Genomic DNA, 27,045 nt, shown 5'->3' on the forward strand with positions numbered 1-27,045 from the left:
TCTCTCACCCCCCCTCTCACCCCACCTCTCACTCCACCTCTCACCCACCCCCACCCTCCCTCTCACCCCCACCCCCTCTCTCACCCCCACCCCCTCTCTCACTCCCCACCCCATCTCTCACCCTCCCTCTCACCCCCACCCCTCACCCCACCTGCGTATCCTCCGGCAGTAGTTCCGCCCTCGTCAGGCACACCCCCTCCCCCCAGTGAGGCCCCTCCCCCCAGTAAGCCCCTCCCCTCAGTAAGCCCCTCCCCCCAGTAAGCCCCTCCCCTCAGTAAGCCCCCCCCCCCGTCCTGCTGCCTCCCCATGCCGCAGCTGCAGCGGCAGTGGCAGCAGCAGCAGAGCGGCGGTGGAGGAGGCGGTGGTGGAGGCGGCCATGTGGGTGGCGGGCGGTCATCTCTAACGCGGCTCCCAGCCACACGGTAATGACAGCTCTCTCTCTCTCTCTCCCCACTCTCGCCACCCCTCGGTCACAGCCAGCGCAGCGAGTTCGAACTTGGCTGGACCACGGCGTTCAGCCAGCACACAGTACGGTACAGTGACAAGGCGACTGTTGTGGTGGTGTGTTGGTGTTACTGTAACGCGTTGGTCATTGGCGATGTGGGCCATGGTTTAAAGTTGAGAATGTATAAAGTTTGTTTGGGGTGGGGGGGGTGGCGGGTTCGAAGTTCTAATTTCTCAATCGAACGTGACGGGCAACAACAACAACAACAATCTTAATCGATGCAACATTTTGCCCAACTGTTGTCGGCATCGATACAAAGACCCCATTCACGGCCCGATATTATAAACAATTTGACGGTGGCGAACTGGGACGCGGTCTGCTTCAGCAGTTTTTGTGTTGTGGTTGTGGTTGTTCCCTTCCTGATGACGGTTTGCTTGTGTTGCGATCGAAACGTCGTGATCGATTAGTTTTCTACCTACGTGACTTTACCGGCCCAATGATGATCGACTTCACGGTTCGCTGAGTCGCCAATTGTATAGATCCCGTTTCGATCGGAAAACAGCAAAGGGGCTTAAACATTTGTTTGCTAAGTATTTTTTAAAATTATCTAACGATTTATCCAGCTCTTGCGACGCCGTGTTGTATAAAGGTGAGACGTTTTAAGTCGTCTTGATGGCAATTGGGTAGGAGGTGATGGGGCTTCTTGGCCCTGTAGCAGCAGCAACGGGCAGTTTGTTGGCTTTTTAGGGAAGGAAGTGAGAGATGGTGGATGGTGGTGATGACTGCGTTACAATTCTTGAGACATTCGCGATAGTAAGAGAGCCATCGACAACTCAGACTGCTTGAGTTGGTCAAAATATTATTGCGTTAATATACAGTCGAAGGAACGGGGTAGGTGTGCGTCTAATAAACCGGATGATCGGTGATTATTGGTTTCCATGACAGATCGATTTCTTATTGTTGTCGGTGTCACAAGTTGAATAGCGATCGTCTAGATATCTTGAGGTGTGTGTATGATGTGTTACAGCGACTTTTTCGCGTAATTGTACTTTAGCAATCGGGTGTAAGTTGGAAGTAGATGTATTTCAAATGAATAATTAGCAATAATAACGTTTAAATTCATACGGGTGTCCTTTATTTACTGGGTAAAACACTTGCAGAGTCTCATAAACTCGTTAATTCACCGCTCCTGCTGCTGCTTTGGGATGCTGATTCACTTCCGTTTTTGTTGAGAACTTGGAATGTTGGTGGAAAGTTTGGGGAATTCTTTAGGAACACCGACTCTAAAGCAGACCGCAGCAGCTCACACTCAAAAGAACTGGACAGATTGATTCAGTAATCCATTACGATGATATGGCTCTCTTCACTGGCCCAAAATTTCCCATGTCTGGGTATGCCCCAGGATACCTCCCATCCAGGCACTCGCCAGGCTCAACACAGCTGAGCTTCCAAAATGTGACAAAGTTAATGTAGTCGGTGGTAACCGAGTGAATGTCCGTGTAAAAAACTAATTGGTATTAAAGTTTACTCGGGTTGTTTTATCTTTCATTTGTACCTGATGATGATTGCTTGTGTTGCAATCGAAACGTCGTATGCTATTAGTTAATTTATCTTTTTTTATTTCTACGTGACTTTACCGAAATAACCAAAGAGACACATTTGTATTGTCCACTCGTATTCGTGATGATGGGCTTTTCTCCAGGTTATCCAGCTGCTTCCCAAAAGAAAACGAACATTCATTAATATCAGTGGCTAAGTAAGCATCCCAATTGCGCACAATACCCTCCTGTAAAAAAAAACACACCAGTCGTGAGACTTTGTGAGGCTTTTAGTAATCGAGTAAACTTCATAGTCTTGTTGCCGGAGGTTAAAATGTTTGTATCCATGGGAAAAGGATGGAATGGTGAATGGAATGGGCTGGGTGGGGAGGGTGGGGAGGGGCTGGGTGGGGAGGATAGGGCTGGGTGGGCGGTGGGTGGGGTGGGGCTGGTTGGGGAGGGGCTGGTTGGGGAGGGGCTGGTCACCCCGTGGTGCCCTTATAAAACTCAACGTTTAACCTACTCACGCCGGCTTGTGCCCGCCCTCACAGTCGGGCATATTTGCGGAATACACCACGCCGCCGTTGACCCTGGCCATTGACCGAGCAACCCAACGTTCCTACCAGCTCCCTCCGCAGGAATGTGTTAGCTTCAAATTAAGATTTATAGGAGGCTTGAGTTTATTGAGATCAGTGGTTTCTTGACCTGGGCGTGCGAGAGATGCCCCTTTCTGGGGGTGCGAGACGTGGCCGGATTTTTTTTTGAAGGTAAATAATCGAAAACACAAATTAAGCATTGGCTTAGAAGTACAACTACTTTGTTTCATCAAACTCGTGTGTGTATGTATTAGTAGTATACACTGTTTTAACGATTCAGAACCAAAGGCGGTGCAGCCTGCAGTCAATTTTAAGGGCCACTGATTTCGATGTACATAGTGGAATTGCTATAATTCTGCCGTTAATGTTGTCGATGAAATTAGTCGCCGAGTTGCAATGCTGGTTGGCCAATAACGTTTGAAACACCGTTTACGTTTGTGATGTGTCATTGGGGAAAGGGCAGAACGTTTTGAGCGTAGATTTTATACCTGAGGAGTATATACATGAGCATAGTACTTTCGTGACAAAGTTAATCTTCCTCTGATAGTTTCATGTCGTACTGCAGTACACGCGCTTGCGACATTGCACACGGTTATTTAGCAATGTTTTGTTCTCTTGATTAAGATTGTTGATATGTGTGCGTGCTGCAGTTGTAAATCAACTGTTGCTATGAACAGTACAGTAAATGAGCCATTCTTAAGCTTAACCTAATTTCAGCACAAGGGCAGGTCCATGTCTTCTTAAGCTCCATTCATCATCACAGATAATTCCCATCCCTCCTCTTCACCTCGCAACTCCACAACTCCGTCAAAGGGTCATTGATCCACTAAGAGCTTAGAACGTTGAAGTGGCTTCATCTTGCTTTTCGGTTGCCGTGTTTTTATGACACCGTCACCAGATGCAGTTCCACTTCACGCACAACACCCATGACACAGCTGCATTCTCTGATTAGCATCTTATCAGACATGCTGCCCTTCGTCTGTACTACTGTACTGCAGTTCCTTTACATCAGGGGTGGGGAACGTCTGGCCCGCGGGCCGTATGAGGCCCGCAAAATCATTTGGTGTGGCCCTGGAAAAGCAGTTGCGAGTAGCAACAACATCATCAATACCAGCTAACATCACACGCCTCACCAAAGAGAAGCAGTTCCAGCCATCGCATTAGGGGTGAGTTAATGAAATGTTTGGCCAAATATAACGGGCGAATTTTTCAGTTGATAATTTTGTATGTCCCGCGAATGATGATATTAATATCCAAATGGCCCTTGGCAGAAAAAAGGTTCCCCACCCCTGCTTTACATGCTCGCCTATATAGCCCAGAGGGGAATTTTGTTATGTACTGTTGTAAATAGTGGAGTAAGTTAGTAGACGGTGCGGTGGCGAGATGTTACCTACCTTGCCCTGGTGTACAGGAAGCCGTGGGTTCGATGCCGACCCTAACGCCTGTATATTTAGAGTTTGTGTGTTCTCCCCGTGGTCACGTGGATTTTTCTCCCGAGTCCTCCGATTTTTCCCTCCACATTTAGAAATGTGCGTTTAGAGGATTTGGCTGCTTTAAATTTCCACGCGATAAGCCACTTCGCTGAGCTATCATTTGTGGCCAGGTCGTGTCTGAAAAAGAGCTACGTAACTTAGTGGGCCTTGCCTGGTAAGATAAAAAGAAATAGTAAACAAAAATATAGTTGAGTGATAGCATTGATAACCACGATCCAGATTCAACAACTTGGGTCCAGAATGACATGCATAGCAGCTCAGTAAATGTAACGTTTGTTTCTAAGTGTAGGCATCCTGTACTGTAGTAATAATAACCCACTTCCAATGTATCATCCTCTGCGGTCCAGGCACGTTTTGACAAGCCACAGCACTTAGGCATTTGTGAAGAAAAATGTAGCGCGTCCAATGTGTTTTTGTTGGCCATAGGCGATTTGCGTTACGAGACTTAGATGCTGATAACTCTTGTATCCACGGCGTGTGTTTATGGGTTTTATGTACACAACGTGGTGAAGTATGGTCCAATGACCACAACGACCCGCAAGAGGGCTCTGCATGTGTCTGCAGAGTTCATTGAAGAGGGAGGTTTTGTTTGCGAAGGAGACTTGGGATGGCATTTTTAGGGTGCAAATTCAGTAGCGAAAAAACGAAACAATCTCTAAACAAATAATTTTGACCCTAAGGCACCAAGTAAAAGTGCTGTAGTTAAGTAAAAAAAAACATAATAAAATGCTCACCATTGCGTTTTAACAGCCATAAAATGGAATAATTTATTTTTTTACCAATTTCCGGTTAGGCGTTAGAGCAGTGTTCTTCACTAATTTTCAGAGTGGGGCCACTTTTGCTGATAAGACATCGGTGTGAGGGCCACTCCACATTTTAAACTATTGAGGTTTGACAGCAGTAGGATGATGATGGGAGGTGATTTCTCGGGGGCCGCACTTAGGGCCACCTGGGGCTGCCAGTGGCCCGCGGGCCTTGCAATGACGAACGCTGCATTAGAGTTTACCGCACGTTTGAGATTGTGGAAAAAATATTCCTACGATCGTTAATATCCTGGTCTGTGATATTGAATTTGACGGAGATGGTTGTGGTCAGGAGGCATGTAACGATTTCCTTTTCTCTGCATTTGATTAAATCTTATTTTTTGGGAGTGGAGGGGGGGGTAATTATTAAATTTTTAAAATAATTTAAACAATACGCACGGTGTTGAATCTGGCTGAAGCCCTGGTTACATGAACCAACGGCATGTAAACTTAACTAAAACAAGACTATATATGTTTTTTTTACCAGATAAGGCCCACTGAGCTATATAGCTTTGTTTCAGAAGCGACCTGGTAGCTCAACAAAGTGGCTTACGTGGAAATATGTAGCAGCTAAACACCCTAAATGCATGTTGATTCTAAATGTGGAGGGAAAAACCAGACGACCCGGAGAAAAATCCACTTGACCATGGTAAGAGAGAGACCTGCGAACTCCAAATATACAGGCATCGGGGTGGGGACCTAACCCTTGTGAGCTGTGCCCATTGTTGACGCTCTGCAACTCACCCGTTGTCGTTTAACTTCCGCTGCAGCACCACCAGCAATGTCGATCGCGGCGGCCGCCGCAGAGTACATCTTCTCGGACTCGCTGCTCAAGGACTCGGCTGACGCCAGGTTCAAGGGCCTGCGTCTCGAGCTGCCTGCCGACCGCCTCCTCAAGTTCATCACGGTTGGCCTGCCGCTCATGCTCATCTCGCTCGCCTTCGCACAGGAGATCTCCATCGGTAAGGCTTTCGTTGTCGCCACGACGTTCGCTCTCACCGTCCTTATCCATCGCTGGTGTTGTAGAGATGCTGCCCGGGTGCTGTCACAGTCGGCGCACCGCGCTTGCGATCCACAGGTTCGCCGGTTCTACGACGCAAAGCTTCTTAAATAATCCCCCACCCCCGCGTCGGTCCATCCAGCGGTGTAAATGGGTGCATCGCAGTTGGTCGATGGCTATGCAGCTAGTGGTGGCGTAAAGTGTGGGTGTTGCCACCTCTTCAGAGACCTCTGGCCAGCGGATGGAAGAGTAGACCAAATACTCTGTATGGTGGACTTGTAGAGCTGCTTCTCGTGGAGGCATTTCTGTGAGCAGTGGGGATGAGTAAGAAACTGCTGGGCAGCACCTTTGCCTTTGTCCTACTATTCGTGTTGAAACTCAGGCATTTTTGTAACATGTCTGTGTCACTGTGTAAAACATTGGTCAGGCCCTGCATGCCTCCTTTTGATAAATTGGCATGCCTCTGTTGCCATCAGTTTGCCTTAAATTATTAATGACATAACTCTGCTCAATTGCTTCGGTATAAATTATTGAAAGGCAGCCGCCGCTGCTGATGCTGCTGCAATATGATGTCGTGGGCTGTGCCGGATATATTCAGTGGCACTTGGGACGCGTGCCAAGGAGCCCGTTGCTTCGAAGGGACCCCAGTCCCCTCCCGTTTGCCGATGGAAAACACCATTTCAGAATGCAGCTGATCTCAGAAGCTAAGCAGATTTGAGCCTGCTTAATTGCTTGGATGGGTGACCAACATGCGCACCGATCCGATTAGCACGGTCGGCTACGTAGGGTGCGAAAGAAGTTCAGCGTACATGCGTAGTCAGGTGTAAATACATTGCAGTGCTGGAGGATCCATTTTTGTTCTGTAGTACTCCACTCCACCTTCACCAACCCGCATTGACCAGCGTGGTGAAGTATGGTCAAATGCTCCTCACAGGACATGGGGAGGCCGTCTTTCACCTGTGGCGAAACCCTAAACTAGCCTATAAATACGCAAGACGGTAATGAGTCCTGAACGACATTCACTCGCAGGCGGCTATGATTACAAACAAAAATCTACAACGTGTCTATGCACGCAACGGGGCTGTTATTGTCTCCCGTCGTCTGTGGAATTAATACTGTGAATACCGTGCTTGTTGACGCACAGTTAAACGCAGCACTGGAAGTATAAATGAGTGAAACGGTCAACCTCCTCTTTGCCGTGGTAATCTGTGTTATTGGTGGATCCTATTTACGGAAAATTACCCCGTTTACTTGAAGGGGTTAACACGGACAATAGGATGCATTTTCTGCTACATCCGGATTACCCCTTAACTCAAATCTAACTATTATTTAATTCTTTAATTTTACCAGGTAAGGCCCACTGAGCCAATGTATTTTTTTTCAGAAGCGACCTCGCCACAGATGACCACTCAACAAAGTGGCTTATCGCGTGGACATTTCTAACAGGCAAATACTCTAAAACGCAAGTCAATTCTAAATGTAGAGGGAAAAACCGGAGGACTTGGAGAAAAATCCACGCGACCACGGGGAGAGAGACACGCAAACTCCAAATATACAGCAGGCGTCAGGGTCGGGATCGATCCCACGACCTCCTGCATACCAGGCGAGGTAGTTAACATCTCTTAGCCACCGTGATGATGATGATGATGATGAGAGAGAGACACGCAAACTTCAAATATACAGCAGGCGTCAGGGTCGGGATCGAACCCACGACCTCCTGCATACCAGGCGTGGTGGTTAACATCTCCCCACCATGGTCGCCCCTCTTATCTTTGCAAAGTGCTTGGATAACAGGAACAATTTATTACTTCCAAAGATCACTTACTGGTGACTAATCCAACACAAAAATGTGGAAAGTGACGTTACAACTTAATTTGATTGGCTATGTCCGGATGGCGAAGAGTTATAGATTTATATTACTGCACGAAATAAACTAATTCGGAATCATAATATTGGTCATGAAAGCCTTTGCATAAAATAACATATTAGGTACTTTCGCTGTTGTTTAAGAGGGGAGTTTGTTAGGTGGAACTGAACGAGTCCTTTTGCACCGGTCAAACAGGTTCACAGACATGGGGAGGATTTAATAAAAAATGTACTCTAGAGTCCAGGTGGCACGCAGGCATTTGCAGTCTCACAGCACCGAGGCTTTCCGTGTTTACTTTGTTGTCTCTCCCCCACACCTCCGATGAGCATGGTTGGCTACGTACGGTGCGAAAGAAGTTCAACAGACATAGACTCGCACAGAGACCCGTGGACTCGCACAGAGACCCACAGGTTCACACAGAGACCCGTAATTTTACACGCCGAGAATTTACGCAAGGCCTCGCTGTGCTTTGCATAAAATAACCCAACCCTAAACAAACGGCTAACGAAAACAAATTGAACAAAACCCGTTTACAAATAGAACCATCAAAGGAATGCAAATAATGTAAAAGGCACACAATCTTACACAGCCAGCCTACGCAAGTGAAAAGAAATCAGTTTAAAGACTGGATTCTCAAGTGCTATGCACTTGTAAATCATCTAGATTGAAAACTAATTTCCTTGCAAATTATTTTTGCGTTTAGTTTGCTTTCGCACGATTGGCTACATACGGTGCAGAAGAAGTTCAACATACATACAGGGTCAAGCTTGGATAGTGCTTGGATGGGATGGCCACTATGCACAATGGACAGGTGGGATAATAGGCATTGCGAGCAGTGGCAGGGCAAGTTTTGCACTCCCCCATCCATCTTCACCAGGTCGCATTTGGTGAGGTGTGGTTACATTTCCATTGCAGTCTGCAAGGCGTGGGATGGAGTGGGTAGGGGGGGGAGGCTCTCATCCAGCAGTGGATGAGTACAAATCGGGACTGGCTCGTGCGCAAAAAAAACGCGCCAGATAACGGACGAGCAAACGGATTGAAATAGAATTGTTCAAAAAAACAACCGTGGCCTAATACAGCCCCAGCCGTGTAGCGATCGCTGTCCATGTACGGTTACCACCGTGTTTGTGATGTACGGTGAATCCCCCTCGGGGGTGACTGCTAATTTCGAAAGAGGGCCCCACTACAAATAGTGTCGGTTGCTATCCAATTTATGCAGACTGCCTTGACATTCAATACGGTGTCAGATTTAATAAGTTCACAAACATTGCATCTCTCTCTGAGGTCGAAAAAGCCATTCCTTCCCAGTCACCGTGTTAAAGGGAAAATTGGATTCGATGTGCGGTCATTTTGAGTGTGATTGCTCTTGAACCGTAGCATATTCCATGGCCATAATGCATCCGACAGAAAAACGAGTTGTATTTTTTAAATTGACTGCTGCATTAGTTGATTGTCTGCGGTAAGCATTGGGCACAGTGGTTGAAACGCACTGAGCTATGAATTCAGAAATCTGAGTTCTGTTCCCAGCCGCGGCCGATATCGGTGGCCAGTGATTGTCAAGAACAATGTGGCCTCAAAATAAAAATGTTTTTAATAGGGAACACGTCAGACAATAGCCCTTGTTCATAAATAGAGACCGAAGCGATCGTGGAAAATTAGATTTGGCGTATGGAACTTTTCACCATGGGGCCTGATAAGTTTTTTTCTTATCTTTTCTGATGAACAGTTTCACCAACTATGATCGGTCTCCTCTTTTCTACCTTGAATGATTTCAAGTTTGTACGTTGAACTTCTTGCGCACCCTACGTAGCTAACCGTGCTAATTGGAGGTGCGTGGGGGGGCAAAGTAAATTACGGTAATAAAAACAATTAAATGTAGAAAAACAAACTGCTCAAGTTTGGGATTCTACGCAAGCAAATTGTCGTCTCCATACTGCGGCAACATTTCACAGGACCCTCCCCTAATGCACCGAGTTCCAGCTCTAAGTACACAACTGTTCACTTTGTCACGTGACAAGCATATTGTTCTCGGTGGCAGGGCGGGGTGCCGGGGCATTACGAGCGGTTCAGAGGTCGCCCGAGCTCAGAGGCGCAGAGAGGGGTCGGGGAGAGGTGTCATTCTTCACGCTCTGGGCTCTCCGGCCCTCCTTGAATGGACCCAAGTGCTCACATCGGGTAGCCGGGCAGCTTGGGCTGCGTCTGCTCCGGATCGGTCTGGTTCCAGTTTGCTTGAGAAATTTCATGGAAACAAGGCCCCAAGTTCAACTGTAAAGAAAACCAGTTTGACCGAGTGATGAGCAACGGCCTGAATTCGTTTGTATCAACACGAATGTTTGGTCTGCACGGCCAACTCGTTGTTTACTGTAAATCTCTTCAGCGGACAGCTCCTTTGTATTCAAAGTGACTCTTGTTTGAGAAGTGGAATGCCATTGGTGTTTTTCAATTTTGGCTCGCGCTGCAAACTGCTCTGCGCAACTGTTGCTGCGCATATTAAACGTCCGTTATGAAGGTGCATTTCACCGTTGTAACTTATTGACGGCGATTTTTAAAAATGTCCTTGCACCTTTCACAATGTGAATTCCGTTGTCCGACGTTTCGCTCCACGTGCTGAAGGACGCTCCCGGCAAGTAGCTGAAGGGGTCCCGGAATCGTGCGAAATTATTCCCGCGCCAACTACCGCCTCGGCTCAATCTCAGATTCAAATAAACAACAACAAAAAAGCTTAGACTTGCAATAATAATAGAAATATAATTGCAATTAGTCTCATGTGAACCAAATAATTTCATATAATTGTGATGTAATTTACGTGTAGCAGCCGGAAATTATATCTGCTTAGGACCACCAGCGGGCCGGGCAACGCAACAGGAAGTTAGCGAAGTGAAGTTAGCGTGCGTCCGTGTTGACCCAAGCCTTTATTGTACCGGGAGTGGACCCGTGAATGCGAGTTCCGAGTTCTTAGCCGGTTAAATAAAGGACCATTGAGGAGAGGACGCAGCGCAGCCGTGCCTCGATGTACAGCGCAAACACCGTTGGCTTTGAGAGCCGGCGTTGCTTGAGAAACTTCTTTTGCTGTGCGACGCCAATCCTGCCAAGTTGCCCAGACGGACAATTGCGCCGTACAGTAATCGGTAGTTGTGCCAACGATGTCCCGCAAGCGTCTCGTGTAGTTTTTAACGCGTGTAAATTAGGTTCATAATGATGGACACAAATGACCGGGTTGGCTTTATTTTCTCAAATTGCCTGCGCGCGTTGACGTCAGTAGCGTGCGCTGTCTGCCGCAATGCATCCCGAATATTCTCAACAAGCCAATTGGGTGAAATTGCCGTAATCTTAACATTAAGCGTAGTTTTTGACAAATTTGTTTCAAGTAGGGCATGCTGCCAGGATGCATCCGGTGAGCCTAAAGATGTTAGTGCCGTATAATATTCATCGTCATCAGCCACGATCCACTGCTGGATGAAGGCCTCCCCCAAGCTGATGCTAACTCCGGTGGTCCCGTGAGATTTTCAAATTGGTGCTTTTCTTTGTGTTAATAAAAAAAACTCGCACACATTCGTCAATAATACTTGTGGCCTAAAATGTAAAATAATATATAATAGGCGACGTGTTCGGCAATGATCACAGCACATGAAAAAGGGCCATTGCCCGAAACGTTGCCTATTATATATTTGTTTTTAAGATCAGTGTTATTCATGGTTATGTTATCTGTGCCAATGCACAACTGCCAATGCAGCAGCAGCCAAATACTCTAAACGCATGACATTGATTCTAAATGCGGAGGGAAAAAATTGAGGACTGAGAAAAATCCACGTGACCACGGGAGAGAGAGAGAGAGACACGCAAACTCCAAATATACAGCAGCAGGTGTCCGGGTCGGGATCAAACCCACGACCTCCTGCATACCAGGCGAGGTAGTTAACATCTCACCACGGAGAGAGAGAGAGACACGAAAACTCCAAATGTGCAGCAGGCGTCAGGGTCGGAATCGAACCCACGACCTCCTGCATCCCAGGCGAGGTAGTTAACATCTCACCACGGAGAGAGAGAGAGACACGAAAACTCCAAATGTACAGCAGGCGTCAAGGTCGGGAACGAACCCACGACCTCCTGCAAACCAGGCGAGGTAGTTAACATTTCGCCACCGTGGCGCGATGTTAACCAAACAAATTGGTTTGATCTTGATTTGGTTTGCTTCAAAAGATGTGTCGTGATGCAGAACATTCTTGAGGTCGCTGCTCATTGAACACGCGCTGGCGTCCACGTTAACGGACGGCATTGCTGTGAACGTTTGATCTCGCGTCGGTTAATCGTATTCGCGGTCACGAGCAGTCTTCGGCACGCGCTCGGTAATATTGGTGATGCCACGAGTGCATGTGACATCATGCGCTCTCCCGTGAATATTCATGACATTCACCAAGTGTAAGCGGTTCCGGAGAAAGTGTCCCAATGACTTGAGGAACCAGCATAAGATTCATAACACTGGTCAACACACTTTATCTGGCATAAGGTATTCCAACGGTTTTAATGTAATTTTGGGGTGACATCCGTTTTTGGCTATCACATCAGGTTTTTGAGATATCAGATATTGCATTTTCAATAAAAACTGCAGAAGAAAAATATTAAACAAATGTGGATATCTACATAAAATGATATTATAAACACACTATCCTAAAAATACAGCACCGTATTTTAACACTAAAGCAGTCACTGACTCGCAACAACTTGCAATCATAAGTGACAGAGTTAATTTCGGGTAAAATCAATGAAAATGGGGTATACCGATAGCATAAAAATGAGATGTGATAGAGCAAATCTGATCAGATTTGGAATCAGCACCCTGAAATTAGTCTAAAACAGCTGCAAAAGTCCAGGCCAGAAAAAAATGTTTTTTTTGGTGACCAGTGTAATCCAGCACTGGTCTCGATTTAAAGCTTTCGTGACTGCAGGGATTCATATTCTTGGTTCTTTTGGTAAAGTCACGTAGAAGGGAAATAATTAAGTAATATAAATATAAAACAATAAAAATTCTCACGACGTTTCGACTGCAACACAAACTGATGATGATTGCTTGTGTTGCAGTCGAAGCTTCGTAGTGACTAACCGCGCCGCCACTGCACCCGCCCCGATCTTGAATTGCGCGGTTCGAATCCCAGCTGGCAGTTTCGAGTTGTTGGGGAATCTTCACAGCGCTCCTTTATATCCCCACTGTACTTTTGTAATCAAGATGACAGAACGCACTGCACGCCGTCAGCAGATCCGGTCATGCCGGGTCAGTTAAGGACACTGTGGAATAGTTATCTGCACGTCTTTTCCAGACCTTTATTTAGCCGACACCACACAGAGTACTCCATCGTTCTCTGCGCACCCCAGTTGTGTCACGACCGCCGTCGTCAGCAATGATCAATCCGCTCTTGGTTTACGGCCGCCCCATGCCGATATTGGGTTTCACCATAAATGATCCAGTATGTATGATTACACATTTTAAATCGAAAAAAAAAATATCCCCCGTATAGCCATAACAGAATGTAGGGACAAGTGCCGTTAGCGAGCACCTATGAAGGCCGGCACGGCACACGACGGGGTGGGTGGCCAGCACCACGCCCGGCAGCCTTTGTCTCCCTAGTGGCGATGTTTACTACACACCGCACAAGGGACTCTATTGAGGCTAAGTCGACCTAGGGAGGCCCAGGACCGATTCAGATAATCGTCACCGGTGTTGGGAGTTGAAGTCGCGTTGCTGGGTTTCTTAGAGCAGCACGCTAACTGCTACGCCACACACACACACAGGTGTTTCAAAGAAAGAAGACATCCACAATTTTTCGTCCCATTTTATTTTTTAGTTTGTACGAGTGGTCACATCACGGCATCGGTGTTGCTGGCCGCCGTGATGCAGGCGAAGTCGCTTTAATCTGGACCGCCTGCGAACAACGTTTGGGACCGTTACGGATGAACGGGAGCAACCGCAGATTTACACGCAAGTGACGGGAGTTCCGCCATCGTGGCATCGTTTAAGCGCTCGTGCCCGACCGCAGTAAAACACTCAGCTCGCCGTGCCCGTTGCAAAGCCGCGTTAATCGCACGTTTAGACAAATTAAAGCAATTGGCGCGGCGTCGCTACATTCGCCCCCGACTTAAACAAAGTAGGCCTCTGTGTCCTGTGATGTCAGCGCTAATAAACTCCACCGAAGGTAGCCGCAGCGAGAAGCTGTTACGTAGCTTCTTGGGCCATCACGTCCCTGCCGAAGCGTGCGATTGTGCCCCAATGTGCAAATTGTGCCCCGAGCGAGCGACTGTGCCCCGTCGCAGGAATGTCACGGGGCACGGGGATGCACGCTCCTAATCCGGCGCTTGGGAAGCGGAATTGGCGAATCGGACACGCGCACAATAGTGTTCGGGGTAGTGTTCGTCATCATAGTCAGCCACGGTCAGTCTTCATAATCAACGTTTTTGGGTTTAGATCGTGTTATTTTTAAATGTGTCGTAACCCTCCACCACCTGACACGGCCAATCAGTAAAAAAGTGTCACGTTGACAAAAGACAAATAGTTCACTGCTTTAGCCCACCGGTGTGTTGAAGCGTGAAACCACAACATTTAGAATTTTTGAGTACGACGTTTCGCTGGTAATTGCATTCAGCATCATCAGTCTACTGCTAGATGAAGGCCTCGCCAAGCGATCACCACCACTTGCAGTCCTGCGATGTAAAAGTCCAGCTGGAACCTTCTCACCAGCCCATATCATTGCACGTACGTGCACACGTTGAACTTTTTTCGCACCGTACGTAGCCAACCGTGCTAATTGGAGGTGCGGGGGAAGAACAACAAACTTAACACAAAAAGCAGTTCAGAGGAAATGAGATTAAAATTTTTATTTATAAGGGCATAGCTCCAGTCGCTTCCTAATATTGGAAGGAAGAGCGTTCCAGACGGCCGCAGAAGCGCATCTGCAGTGACGGTCCGTTCGATGGCTCGCCAAAAGTTGGCGTGATGGTTTATGCTCCCTGACGAGATCGGCAAGGTATCGTGGCAAACACTTTGCATGGAATGAGTGCGACCTTGTAATGTGTTCACGGCTACTTCCCCTTGTGTGGACGTGCTGCCTTGACTTGTTCTTCTGTTTGGCTGCCACTCCACCACTATTATCAATCATCGGTCGAGTCTGTGGGCAGAGTCTGTGGGCAGAGTGTGCGGTTTCCTCAAAATCCCCCGCTGCCAGGCACGTGGTTGTACATGAGTCCCGTCACTGTTGTCCCGTGATGCGCACACTGGTTTTCTTTCCCACGACTTCAACGGTGGCTTCTCAGCATTTAAATGATGAATAATGATGATCAACTGCGGGCATTTGTCAATCTACTGCAGGAAAAGGGGACCCCCCCACCGCACACAATGCAGGTTACAGGGCAGGGTGTGGGTGGTTATTGGACTGTACTTGGTGCCAGAATTGATTACTCTTGCACTTTCCTCTCCTGCCCGCGACGTTGTCCCGCAGCCCCGTGACGCCCGTCATGCGTCGCGTTAAACCCATCCCTCCGCTACCCAGCCTCAGAACCGCTTAGCTTCTGAGCTCTGACGCGATCCGGGGGCAGTCCGTGTGATTTGGTGACAGCCTCCTGGACAGGAACGATAGACACAACATTTCCCACACCCACGGGCTCATTCCCACCGATCAAGGTGAAAGACACTTCCCATCTATGTATGTATGTTGAACCTCTTTCACACCGCACTTAGCCAACTGTGCTACACCTCTACACGGTCATTCGACAGTTGAATGTGCCAGCGATTTAAAAACGCAACGGTGAAACGGAATCTGCACCCGCGGTCCCCGAGTGTTGTTTCAATTCCCCTATTGCGTTGAAGCGTACGCTTTCACAACTGTTGTGGATTGCTGTGCCAGTTAAATATTTTTTTTAAAGTTGTGAGTCACCACTTTTGTTTAGCGGTTGTTTCCGGCCGATCAAGATTGAGGGCAGCAGAAGGAAGTGAAAGCCAAGCAAGCTGTACACTTGGCAGAGGCTTGCATCCAGAAGAGACGTGACTTGATTTTTTTATGGCAATGCTCCGGTGTAAGAGGCATGACTCTTATTTTCTATTTTTTTATTCTACGAGTCACAAGATGCAAGTCCCCCCCTCCCTCCGCACCACAAGTACAACATAGGAATCACAAGGCAGGCATGGGAAGTGGATGTAGTTTGTCAGCATTTATTTTATATTTTGACCACTGTTCAAAGAATGAATTGACTCTTTATTTGAATCATGGCTCCAGACTTGCAAAGGGCTCCGTTGAGTCACGAGGAGGGCTTTGGGGTGATTAGTTACACCCCAAACGTGCACATTGTGTGTGCAAGTGTGTAAAGCGGGATTATACGCGTGCATCATCCCTCCCCTCCGGGACTTTTAAAGTCTTACAAATGTTTACAGGACAGCCAAACGCTACGGCGAGGGATGGTCCTGGGAAAGAAAAAAAACCAGGGCAGGTGGCAACCCCCTACTTGTGTGCTGGTCACTTCCGGTTTCGCACAACGTTGGTTACGTAAGGTGCGAAAGAAGTTCAACATACGTCCATACTGCCCGTAGACTAACAATGCCCATGGACTCAACACTGCCCATAGACTCAACACTGCCCATAGACTCAACACTGCCCATAGACTCAACACTGCCCATAGACTCAACACTACCCATAGACTCAACACTGCCCATAGACTCAACACTGCCCATAGACTCAACACTGCCCATAGACTCAACACTGCCCATAGACTCAACACTGCCCATAGACTCATCACTGCCCATAGACTCAACACTACCCATAGACTCAACACTGCCCATAGACTCAACACTGCCCATAGACTCAACACTGCCCATAGACTCAACACTGCCCATAGACTCAACACTACCCATAGACTCAACACTACCCATAGACTCAACACTACCCATAGACTCAACACTACCCATAGACTCAACACTGCCCATAGACTCAACACTGCACCTCCGATTAGCACGGTTGCCTACGTACGGTGCGAAAGAAGTTGAACATCGACTTTGTCCGTAGGTTCTCGGACAATCAGCACAGTTGTAGCAGCCAGCCCCCTCGAGTCCACAGAGATCGTCCAGTTCATGTCTTCCTTGCCGTGCCGAGCCGGCCAGACGCCGTGGCCGAGAGGCTTGGCAACGTCTATTATTGCAAGGAAGGCGAGGGGAGCGATTGAAACAAGTGAATTGGTGAATGTAAGGCCACGCCTGGAGCGCCTGCTGTTCTTCCCGAGCAGGTTTGGCAAGGCGCTTGTCTGAGCTGAGCAGGATGGGTTCGGTCCGGCCGGCTGGTCGTCTCGACATTCCTACATACACACACCTCTCCGCCCCGCACACACACACACCTCGCCGCCGTGCACACACACACACACACCTCGCCGCCCCGCACACACACACACACACCTCGCCGCCCCGCACACATACACACCTCGCCGCCCCGCACACACACCTCGCCGCCATGCACACACACACACCTCGCCGCCGTGCACACACACACACACACCTCGCCGCCCCGCACACACACACACACACCTCGCCGCCCCGCACACATACACACCTCGCCGCCCCGCACACACACCTCGCCGCCATGCACACACACACACCTCGCCGCCATGCGCACACACACACCTCGCCGCCATGCACACACACACACACACCTCGCCGCCATGCACACACACACACACACCTCGCCGCCATGCACACACACACACACACCTCGCCGCCATGCACACACACACATCTCGCCGCGCACACACACACCTCGCCGCCATGCACACACACACACACACCTCGCCGCCATGCACACACACACACACACACCTCGCCGCCATGCACACACACACACACACACCTCGCCGCCATGCACACACACACACCTCGCCGCCGTGCACACACACACATCTCGCCGCCATGCACACACACACACACCTCGCCGCCATGCACACACACACACACACACCTCGCCGCGCACACACACACCTCGCCGCCATGCACACACACACACACACCTCGCCGCCGTGCACACACACACACCTCGCCGCCATGCACACACACACATCTCGCCACGCACACACACACCTCGCCGCCATGCACACACACACACACCTCGCCGCCGCACACATTTTAATTTATTTATGCTTTTATTTTAATTTATGTATGCATTTTAGTAATAAGTAGTGTCTAAATTATTTTATACAACCCCATTAATGTATAATATGCCACGTAAAATATTATTTCTTATACTCTGGAATGGATTATTTCCTTTCCCTTTATTTCTTATGGGAAAAATTCGTTTGGTATCTACGTCATTTTCGGTATAAGTCTTACCGTCTGGAACGAATTAACGTCGTATACCGAGGTACCACTGTATAACGAAATTATCTCTTGGTGGTGTGAGAGCCGGCGTCAATTCTCCCCACTGGCCCAATATGGCAGTGGGCCTCACCTGGTGAAAAAAGGAAATAGTAGTCAGCTCAGCTAGTCGTTGAACCCAGGTAATATTTTTGTGTACAAGGTGGTCCAGGTGGCTTGTGACCCCCCCCCCCCCCTCAATTAATTGACCCATAACATGTTTTTATTCATTTGCATATTAATTTCTGTTCAAATTAAACCTTACTTAAAAAAATATAAAGTTTTAAAGAATGAAATTAAATGTGGGTCACAGGGCATATGGACGACCCTGTAGATCAGGGGTGGGGAACCTTTTTCCTGCCAAAGGCCATTTGGATATTTATAACATAATTTGCGGGCCATACAACATTACATTTATGTTGCTATGAAAAAGCTCCTAGATTTATTGAATTTCGAGTTGTGTGGTTGCCTTGGCAGGGCCAGACCAAATGATTTTGCGGGCCTCATACGGCCCGCGGGCCGGACGTTCCCCACCCCTTGTTGTAGATAGACGGCCAGTAGCCACGTTTGGCCGTCCTCGGTGCGCTGCGTTCTCCCATGACGCTGCTCAATCACGTCGGGTCTGCGTGTTCACTTCGACCCGACGATTTCGTCGCGTCACGGCCGGTCGCGCTGCGGCCTCTGGTGAGCAGCGGTCGTAGTCGTCGTCGCGCCCAACGACCTTCCGTCCACTCGTCGTAGTCACCGTTGATTCAAATAGCGCAACGCTTCGTCGACAAACAGCTTCTGCCTCCGGAGTGATCAACGCAATTGGCGGTGGCTTTTCAACGACGCGTCGACAGCAGTCGCGCACGGACATCGTGAAGAAACTCTCCAGGCGTCGTCGCAGCGATTCTCGCCCTTGGTTTAACGTTGACTACAATCGTTGATGTTTCCACTTTATATTAAGTGTGCCGATATCACCGCAGCCCAATCCTCCAGTCCATTTACTTAACCCTACCACCCAAGTGGGACTACACACAGCGGCAAACGTCGCCCCTTACCGGCGGGGCTAATGCTCGTGAGCTGGCCAGATGCTGAGAAGCCTCGTGCCCACGGGGATAGCTACCCCTGGGGGTGCCCTTTAAAATGTTTTGAAATGTGATGCAAGTCGATTATCGCGTGTAAAGCGCTCGCCGAGACGCCCCGGTGTAAAAGGTTGCTCTATCAAAAACAAATCATTATTAGCATCACTAATTTGTTAGCACACGGAGTACATTCTTCAACAATTGCTTGTCGGGTATGTGACCTTATGATTTTAATTTGAGTATTTTTTTTTCGCGCATTAACCTCTCGTCAATTCAGTGCCCAGCCATCGCTTCAGATTACCCTCGGTGTGAGTTTTGTTGCGTGTGAGAGATAAAGGCCGCGTCGTTATTTGTGCACCGCTGAATCGAATTAATCGTGGCATTTTCACCAAAACACTTTTGGAGGCTGCAATGAGAAATTAATAACCAGTACGTCTTGTAACGTGAAATTCTTGTGAAATTCTTGTGAAACGATGCAAATAATTATAAAACATTAATTCATTTCCGCGGTAACGCACGTAATAAAGTAATGTTCGTACGACGTTTGTGAACATTCGTATATACACAGCTCGCTGGCTACGCATGCACCGAAAGCGCTGTTCACCGCGATTCTCCCGTATCGCGGTCGACGCCATCCAGTCACGTTCTCGCCCCACCCCACCCCGCCGCCTTCCCGATCTTTACGCACGATGGACCCTCGGTGGCAATTCTGTTTCTGGGTCGCGACAGAATCGTGCGTTTTTCTCATCCCTGTTCCTACGAACAAATTGCCCCGCACGCCGTTCAGTTTCCAGTTCTCGTCAACGGGCCCGCACCACGCGCTCGACAGCGGCGTAAACCAGGCTGGCTCGTGCGCAGGCCGCCAGCCAGCCCGCCCGTCGATTTTGTCGTAAATTTCGCGAGTCGCCAAATTTGAACTCGAGGTCATGGATGATGACTGCAAGAGGGGGCACAGCTGTATCGCCCCTCTCCTCTCTCTCTGTCCCCCACTCCCCACACCTCCCCCCTCCCCACCATGTGCATGCCTCGCCCTCTCTCCCCACCCCCCCCCGTCACCGTCAGGCACTCAGATCAGCTGCTTTCCCCCAGCAAACTTCTCATGGCGGCAGGCGATCTACGCCGATGCGTTTTGTTGGGCGTCACTGCTCCACCATGGCACCGAGCCTGACGGGACTCCGCACCAACAGTCACTGTGGATACACAAGGTATCTGAGAGCGCGCCGCCCGCCCACGCGCGTGGTGGCCACTCACGTGTGTTGCGCTGTGGTGTGCTGTTGTGTTTTTTCCACCCCCCCCTCCCACCCCCCGCCCCACCCTGCCCCTCCTGTCATTGCCCCTCCACGCATCGCTCACGTCCATTGCGACCAAACCCGCCCGCCCAAACCACCCATCCACCAAACCACCCAACCACCAAACCACCCAACCACCAACCACCCAACCACCAACCCACAAACCCACCAACCCACCCATCCACCAACCCACCCATCCACCAACCAACCGACCAACCCACCCGTCCACAAAACCACCAACCCACCCATCCACCAACCCACCCATCCACCAAACCACCGACCGACCGACCAACCCACCAACCCACCAACCCACCCATCCACCAACCCACCCATCCACCAAACCACCGACCGACCGACCAACCCACCGACCGACCAACCCACCAACCCACCCATCCACCAACCCACCAACCTACCCAACCACTCATCCACCAACCCACCCATCCACCAAACCACCCATCCACCAAACCACCCATCCACCAAACCACCCACCTACCCATCCATCAACCCACCCACCCACCCAACCCACCCGTCCACCCGCTCCATCCGCATCAATGTATGTTCCCTCCCCACCCCCACAACAATCGCCCCCCACCCGGCCCGCCCAACCACCGCCCTCCTGTACCTATCCATTCCGGTGCTTGGCTCGTGCACCCTCCCCACCCCCTCCACCCCCACCACATCCCGTGTCGAGTAGGCTCGAGGATCAGCTGCTATCCACCCGTTGCGTTCACGCGTCCGCAAGGCTCCTATGTGGACGCGTGCTGTTGGGCGTCCCTGCCCTGGCAAGTTAAGAATGACGATGGGGCCCATGTTTTGTTCACGCCCTTTCTGCACAAGGTACGGAGCCCCCCGTGCGTCCGTGCAGCTCTCGCCCCCCCCCCCCCACGTGGGTTAGTTCCTGCTTTGACGGCTTCCATGGCGAGAACGAGGAAGTTACCACTGCGCGCTCCTGCTTTTCCCTGAAAGCATTCAAATCACTATCCAGTTCATTTCTGTTCTGCTTGAGCGGTGTGCCTGTTTGTTAATGGCGCTGTTGTCGCGAAATGTTAACTCCCTCACTTCGTATGCAGGAGGTTGTCGGTTTGAGCCCGACCCTGAAGCTGATATATTTGCCGTTTGCATGTTCGCGTCGTGGTCGCGTGGATTTCTCTTAGCGTCCTCCGGTTTTTCCCCCCCACGTTTAGAATAAATGTCACGCGTTTAAAATATTTGGCCGCACTAGATTTTCACAAGATAATCCACGACTTGCCTGGCAAATTGAAACGTGTTTTTTTATGGATTAGTTTCATTTTCTGACTGTGGGAGTTGGGGGCGATCCGCAATTCTTTCTGGATGCACGAGAGGGCGGCACGTGCGTTTGTTCCGGCATCGTCTCATCCTACAGAACGTTGCGCAACAGCTGCCAGTAGGGGCAGAAGACTGGCGGAGGTCGTGGGTCCTAATGTAGATTGAACTTCTTTTGCACCGTATGTCGCCAACCGTGTTTATTGTCGGTGAGCGCAGGGCACTGGTGTCGTAGGGCGCTGGTGTGGTGGGGCCTCTTGTGTCGTGGGACGCTCCTGTCGTAGGGCACTACCTCGCCTAGTATACAGGAGGTCCATAGTGGTTTTTTTGGGTTCGACCGCATAAACATAAATGTGTCAATAGGTTTTTTCCCCTTTTTTCTGGCAACAAAACGGGTGTTAAGATGTCAAGACACCAAACTGAAACCTTTTACAAGGAATCATGTCTGCGTTGCAAACAACAACCATACTCTGATAAGCTACATCATGGGACCTCCTTTGCCAGTATCAAAATATACTAATAGGGGTTTTCCCCTTTTTTCTGGCAACAAAAACTGACACCTTTTGCAAGGAATCATGCTTACATTAACCACAATACTTACAGTCAAATGCAAACAAAAAACAATACTCTGATAAATTTCGATTTAAAGCTTTCGTGACTGCAGGGATTCATCGTCAGACTCTGTCTACTTGACAGACCTGTTCTCCACCTGAAGACGGCTGCTTGCGTTGTGGCCGAAACGTCGTGAGAATTATTTTATTATGTTTTATTTTTATTATTTTATTGTTTTCCTTCTACGTGACTTTACCGAAAGAACCAAGACGAATACTCTGATAATTTATGCATTGTCTTTGAAACTGATTGGTCCACACCAGAGACAGCTTTCTTTAGAGCCTAGTCTCATATGGTGTTCGACCAGATGACGCCAAAAGGCAACATCAGAGTACAGCGCCACATTAAATACGCACTACAATGACAATAGTTTAAAGCGATTTGAAGCATGTTTTATTTTTCGGGGGGGGGGGGGCAGAGCTTTGTGACGTTATATTTGGGGGGGTGGGGGGGTCTGACTTTTTGTGACGCCGTGTGACGAGGGGGGGGGTCAATAATCGTCCAAAATCGCGTGACGTCATTTATGGACGGCCCCCAAGCACTCCAGCAGCTGCATTCTGAACAAGCTGGAGTCTGCCCAGTACTTTGCTTCACAGAGTTTTGGGCGGTGGTACTCCATAGCCGTTACCTGGCCCAACCACCAACTCAATGTACAATTATAGCTGTTGATGTCCACCCGCATCGGCCCTACGTAGAAGAAGATACGCAGAGATAGTTTTTTTTGCAGAAGACTATTTTCTTTTGTTATGCCCTGCAGACGTTACCAGGCGGCCAGAGCAGATGTTATCATCGGAGCAGACGTTACCATCAGAGCACCGTTACCATCAGAGCACCGTTACCATCAGAGCAGGCGATACCATCGGAGCAGACGTTACCAGGTGGCCAGAGCAGACGTTACCATCAGAGCAGACGTTACCATCAGAGCAGACGTTACCATCGGAGCAAACGTTACCATCAAAGCAGACGTTACCATCAGAGCACTGTTACCATCGGAACAGACGTTACCAGGCGGCCAGAGCGGGCAGCCTCACCGTTGCCTCCACGGGTTTGTGTTCGCCGTGGCGAGTCTGAGCCCCACTCTCCTGCCGCTGCGGATCATCATCATCATCGTCGTCGTCGCCGCTCTGCGGATCATCATCATCATCATCGCCGCCGCTCTGCGCTCCGCATGGCCCCGTGGAGGGGACGGGGGAGTGCCCCACGGCGGTTCCCTGGGCACCGACGTGAACTCGGCGAAGCGTCACGCTGCCGTAAATGTTCAACGTCCACGCGGGTAGAGGCACACGAAAGCCGGCGTTGATATTCCATCGAAGACGGGGTGGCCGCGTGGGTGATGACGCCGTCGGGATGGCACGGCAGGATCACCGAATGAATTTGGATTCTCCATGATGAAAGCCGATAAACGAGCAATTAGAAATTCAGTAGAACTGCAGACAGGGAGGTACAAGTTAGCGGTCACGTGTTCGGGATCGATCGGAATGGGGATGGATTAACAAGGAAAGTGGAACGATTCGTAAAAAAAAAAAGTTTCTGGGTTCGAGCGCATAAATGTGTCCGTTAACACGGCATCACCGCCCAACACAGCTGATGAGTAAGGTTTGAAGGTTTGTCACGTGAACAAAATGTTCCAATTGGCTATTGCTTCAGCACATCGGCCGTGACGTCCTGGCAGCAGCGAGCCGTCGACACTTCACGTGGCTTCATGCATGTATGTTGAACTTATTTCGCGCCGTACATAGCCAACCGTGCTACTCTGAGGTGCGGTTGGGGGCCGGGCGGGGGGGGCGGTGGTGCACGTAACCTGGCACGCAAGCGCCGCGTTGACGTCACCGTGGCGAGCGGCCGCCTGTCGCTGTTTGTCGTTTGTCTCGGCGCAGATGTTCCCCTACGCGCTGCTGCTCATCGCCGTCTGCATGTACGTGCCCGCGCTGTTCTGGCGCTTCGCCATGGTGCCCCTGCTCTCGTCCGACATCGTCTTCATCATGGAGGAGCTGGACAAGAGCTACAACCGCAGCGTGCGCCTGGCGCAGCACATCGTGCAGCGCTGCCCCCGCTCCGACGACGCCAACAATCTCTTCTATGACGAGGTGGACCGGTACGACGGGGGGCGCGGGGGTGTGACGCGGGAACGGCTGTTCGTCGCGTGACTGAGATAAGAATGATGATGGTGAAGATTAAAAAAAAAATCGCCGCATTTGGTAATGGCGATGTTCTCGTGTCACGAGGCTGTGAGTCGGGGAGGCGCGCGGGGCTTGGGAGACGTAGCGGAGTCGGCCAGAAGGGGGCGAGGTGGACACGTGCGAGGCAGCGGGGTGGAGGAGGCGCTGCCGAGCGAGTGAATCGGAATCTTTGTTTGGACTGCGGGAGGAATTTGATGAGCCGTGAAGCTCTTTTTTCACAGATGTCCAGTGTGGGTGGGGTTCAGCAAGTTTTACACCAAAATCACCAACAAATGCGTTGGTATTTGTTGTTGTTGATGTTTGTGCTTTGCGCACCACTGCCGACGACGCAGCGCGAGCCTAATAATTTGTTTACCTCCATAACAGAGGCGGACTTCTCTACAAATCTGGCTGTCGCCTGATGAAGCTGGTTGTAATTACTGGCGAAACGTCGTACTCAGATTGTAAATGTTGTGGCTTGGCTCTCCAACACACCGGTGTGCTGTACTGGTATATTACACTATACACTACTATACCACTACACTACAGTATACACTACACTATACACGACACTATACACTACACTATACACTACACTATACACTACACTATACACTACACTATACACTACACTACACACTAGTGCTGTACTAGTGACGAATTGGCCACGTTCTGTCTACGTGACAACCCTTACTAGTTGGCTGCTGTATCGAGTGGTGGCAGGTTCAACGACACATTTATATATTTACGTGATATTGGTAGTGAAAGCCTACCACGTGTTAATTTGTTTACAAGTCAGACGCGTGGGGATGTTCGGACAACAAGCGTCCGTACGTCCGCCTGTCTCCGTCTCGCTAACCGCCACGTTGCCCCCCCCCCCGCCCCGCCCCCCCCTTCAGGGCTCGCCGCGAGAACTACTTTGAGTTCCCGCTGCTGGAGAAGTACCTGGCGTGCAAGCGCGACACGCGGGAGCTCCTGTGGCGCTACGTCGCACGCAACCTCCTCGTGCTGCTGCTCATGCTGTTGTCCTGCCTCTACCTGGTCTTCTACCACGCCGTGGGCTCCGTCCTCGACGAGTTCAGCTGCAACATCAAGACGGGCCTGCTGGCCAACGACAGCTACATCCCGGGCCTCATCCAGTGCAAGCTGACGTCGGTGCGGGTCTTCTACATGCTCAGCCTCATCAACATCTCGGTGTACGCCCTCGCGTCCACGCTCGTGTTCTACAACGTCGCTCGCCTCTGGTGGCCCGACCCCAGCTTCCTCAACGTTTACGAGATGCTGCCGTCCTTCGAGGTGCTCGGCGTGCGGGGAGGGGGCGGCACTTCGCGCGCCGGGGCCTGCCGCTGCCTGCCCAGCGACCTGTCGGTCATCCTCCTCTTCCTCGGCGCCAACGTCCACGAGCTGAAGTCGTACAAGCGCCTGGTGGTGTTCCGCAGCGTGCGCCCCGTGCCGAGCGCCTACGACGTCGACACGCTGGTGGACACCATGACCATCCTGGCGGGCTTCGAGATGTCGAGGCGGGGCGGCGGCGAGAACGCGGGCGGGCCGGGGTCGTCCGAGGTGGACGGGGCGCGAGTCGCGAAGGACGCCAAGGGCGCATCGCGGCAGCAGCAGCAACAGAAGCAGACGCCCAGTGGGTAACACCCTCGGATTAGCACGGTTGGCTACGTACGGTTGCGGTCGTTTTAACGACTTCTGGTAATGTTGGCATTGCAAAGAATGTAATGTAATGACGGGTCGTGGGGTTGTTACTGCATTCCTGCTCGGTGGTCGTGTTGGATAAATGCTTGAACGCTCTTTTTGTTTTGCAGGCCCGACTGACTCGATACGGAATAAGTTGTTACGGCAAAGGCAGCAAGATCAGAACACGGCGAGCACGAACGTATGACACCCCTAGGGGGGGTCTCCAAGTCCGGGGGAATCTGTGTCACCGCCTTGCGGACACGCGGCGTGTGGACCCATCCACTAAATACACGTGCGGTCGCACGCACGCAAAACAAAGACCAAGGTCCCCCCCGCGTAGCCTTAAGAGACTGTTGGGGAAAGTGCTGTTAGCGAGCACCTGTGAACGCCAGGGGGGGGTGGGTGGGTGGGTGGCCAGCACCACGCCAGGCCCCCTTTGCCTCCCCCAGTGTGGCGATGTTTTTACACACCTCACCAGGTGCAACATTTTAGGCTGAGTCGACCTAGGGGGAGGCCCAGGACCTACTCGCATAATCGTCACCGGCGTTGCTAACCGCTGCACTACCGCTCCTCACGCGCGTGCGCGTACAACGCACAACATGCGCGTGAAGGGGATATCAAACACGCCACTGCAACTTTGCGTGCGGGGCATTGTGGCACGATGAAGCTGAACGGAAAACGGAGCATTCTGACGGTGAACAAGAACGCAAGTTGTGCTCGCAGACACGCGGATCGGTCGTCCGACAGTTTTACGAAGTGAGCGTGTCCACTGTGTAAATGTTGCGGTTTTGCAATTTTCCCGAGCCCGCCGGCGCCTTCTCCCTGCGTTGC

General features: G+C 50.3%; 1 protein-coding gene across 1 annotated transcript; it reads left to right on the forward strand.

Moving 5' to 3' along the window:
• The first annotated feature begins 300 nt into the window (after positions 1-300).
• Positions 301-26,634, forward strand: LOC144950077 (pannexin-3-like). The gene is made up of 6 exons (XM_078880085.1): positions 301-422; positions 5,646-5,837; positions 20,247-20,389; positions 24,247-24,464; positions 25,428-26,164; positions 26,343-26,634. The coding sequence occupies exons 2-6, from the start codon at positions 5,657-5,659 to the stop codon at positions 26,417-26,419; spliced, it is 1,356 nt and encodes a 451-aa protein (XP_078736211.1). The 5' UTR covers positions 301-422; positions 5,646-5,656; the 3' UTR covers positions 26,420-26,634.
• The last annotated feature ends 411 nt before the right edge of the window (positions 26,635-27,045 follow it).

The sequence above is a fragment of the Lampetra fluviatilis genome, chromosome 56 (genome assembly GCF_964198595.1).
Source record: "Lampetra fluviatilis chromosome 56, kcLamFluv1.1, whole genome shotgun sequence".
NCBI lineage: Eukaryota > Metazoa > Chordata > Hyperoartia > Petromyzontiformes > Petromyzontidae > Lampetra > Lampetra fluviatilis.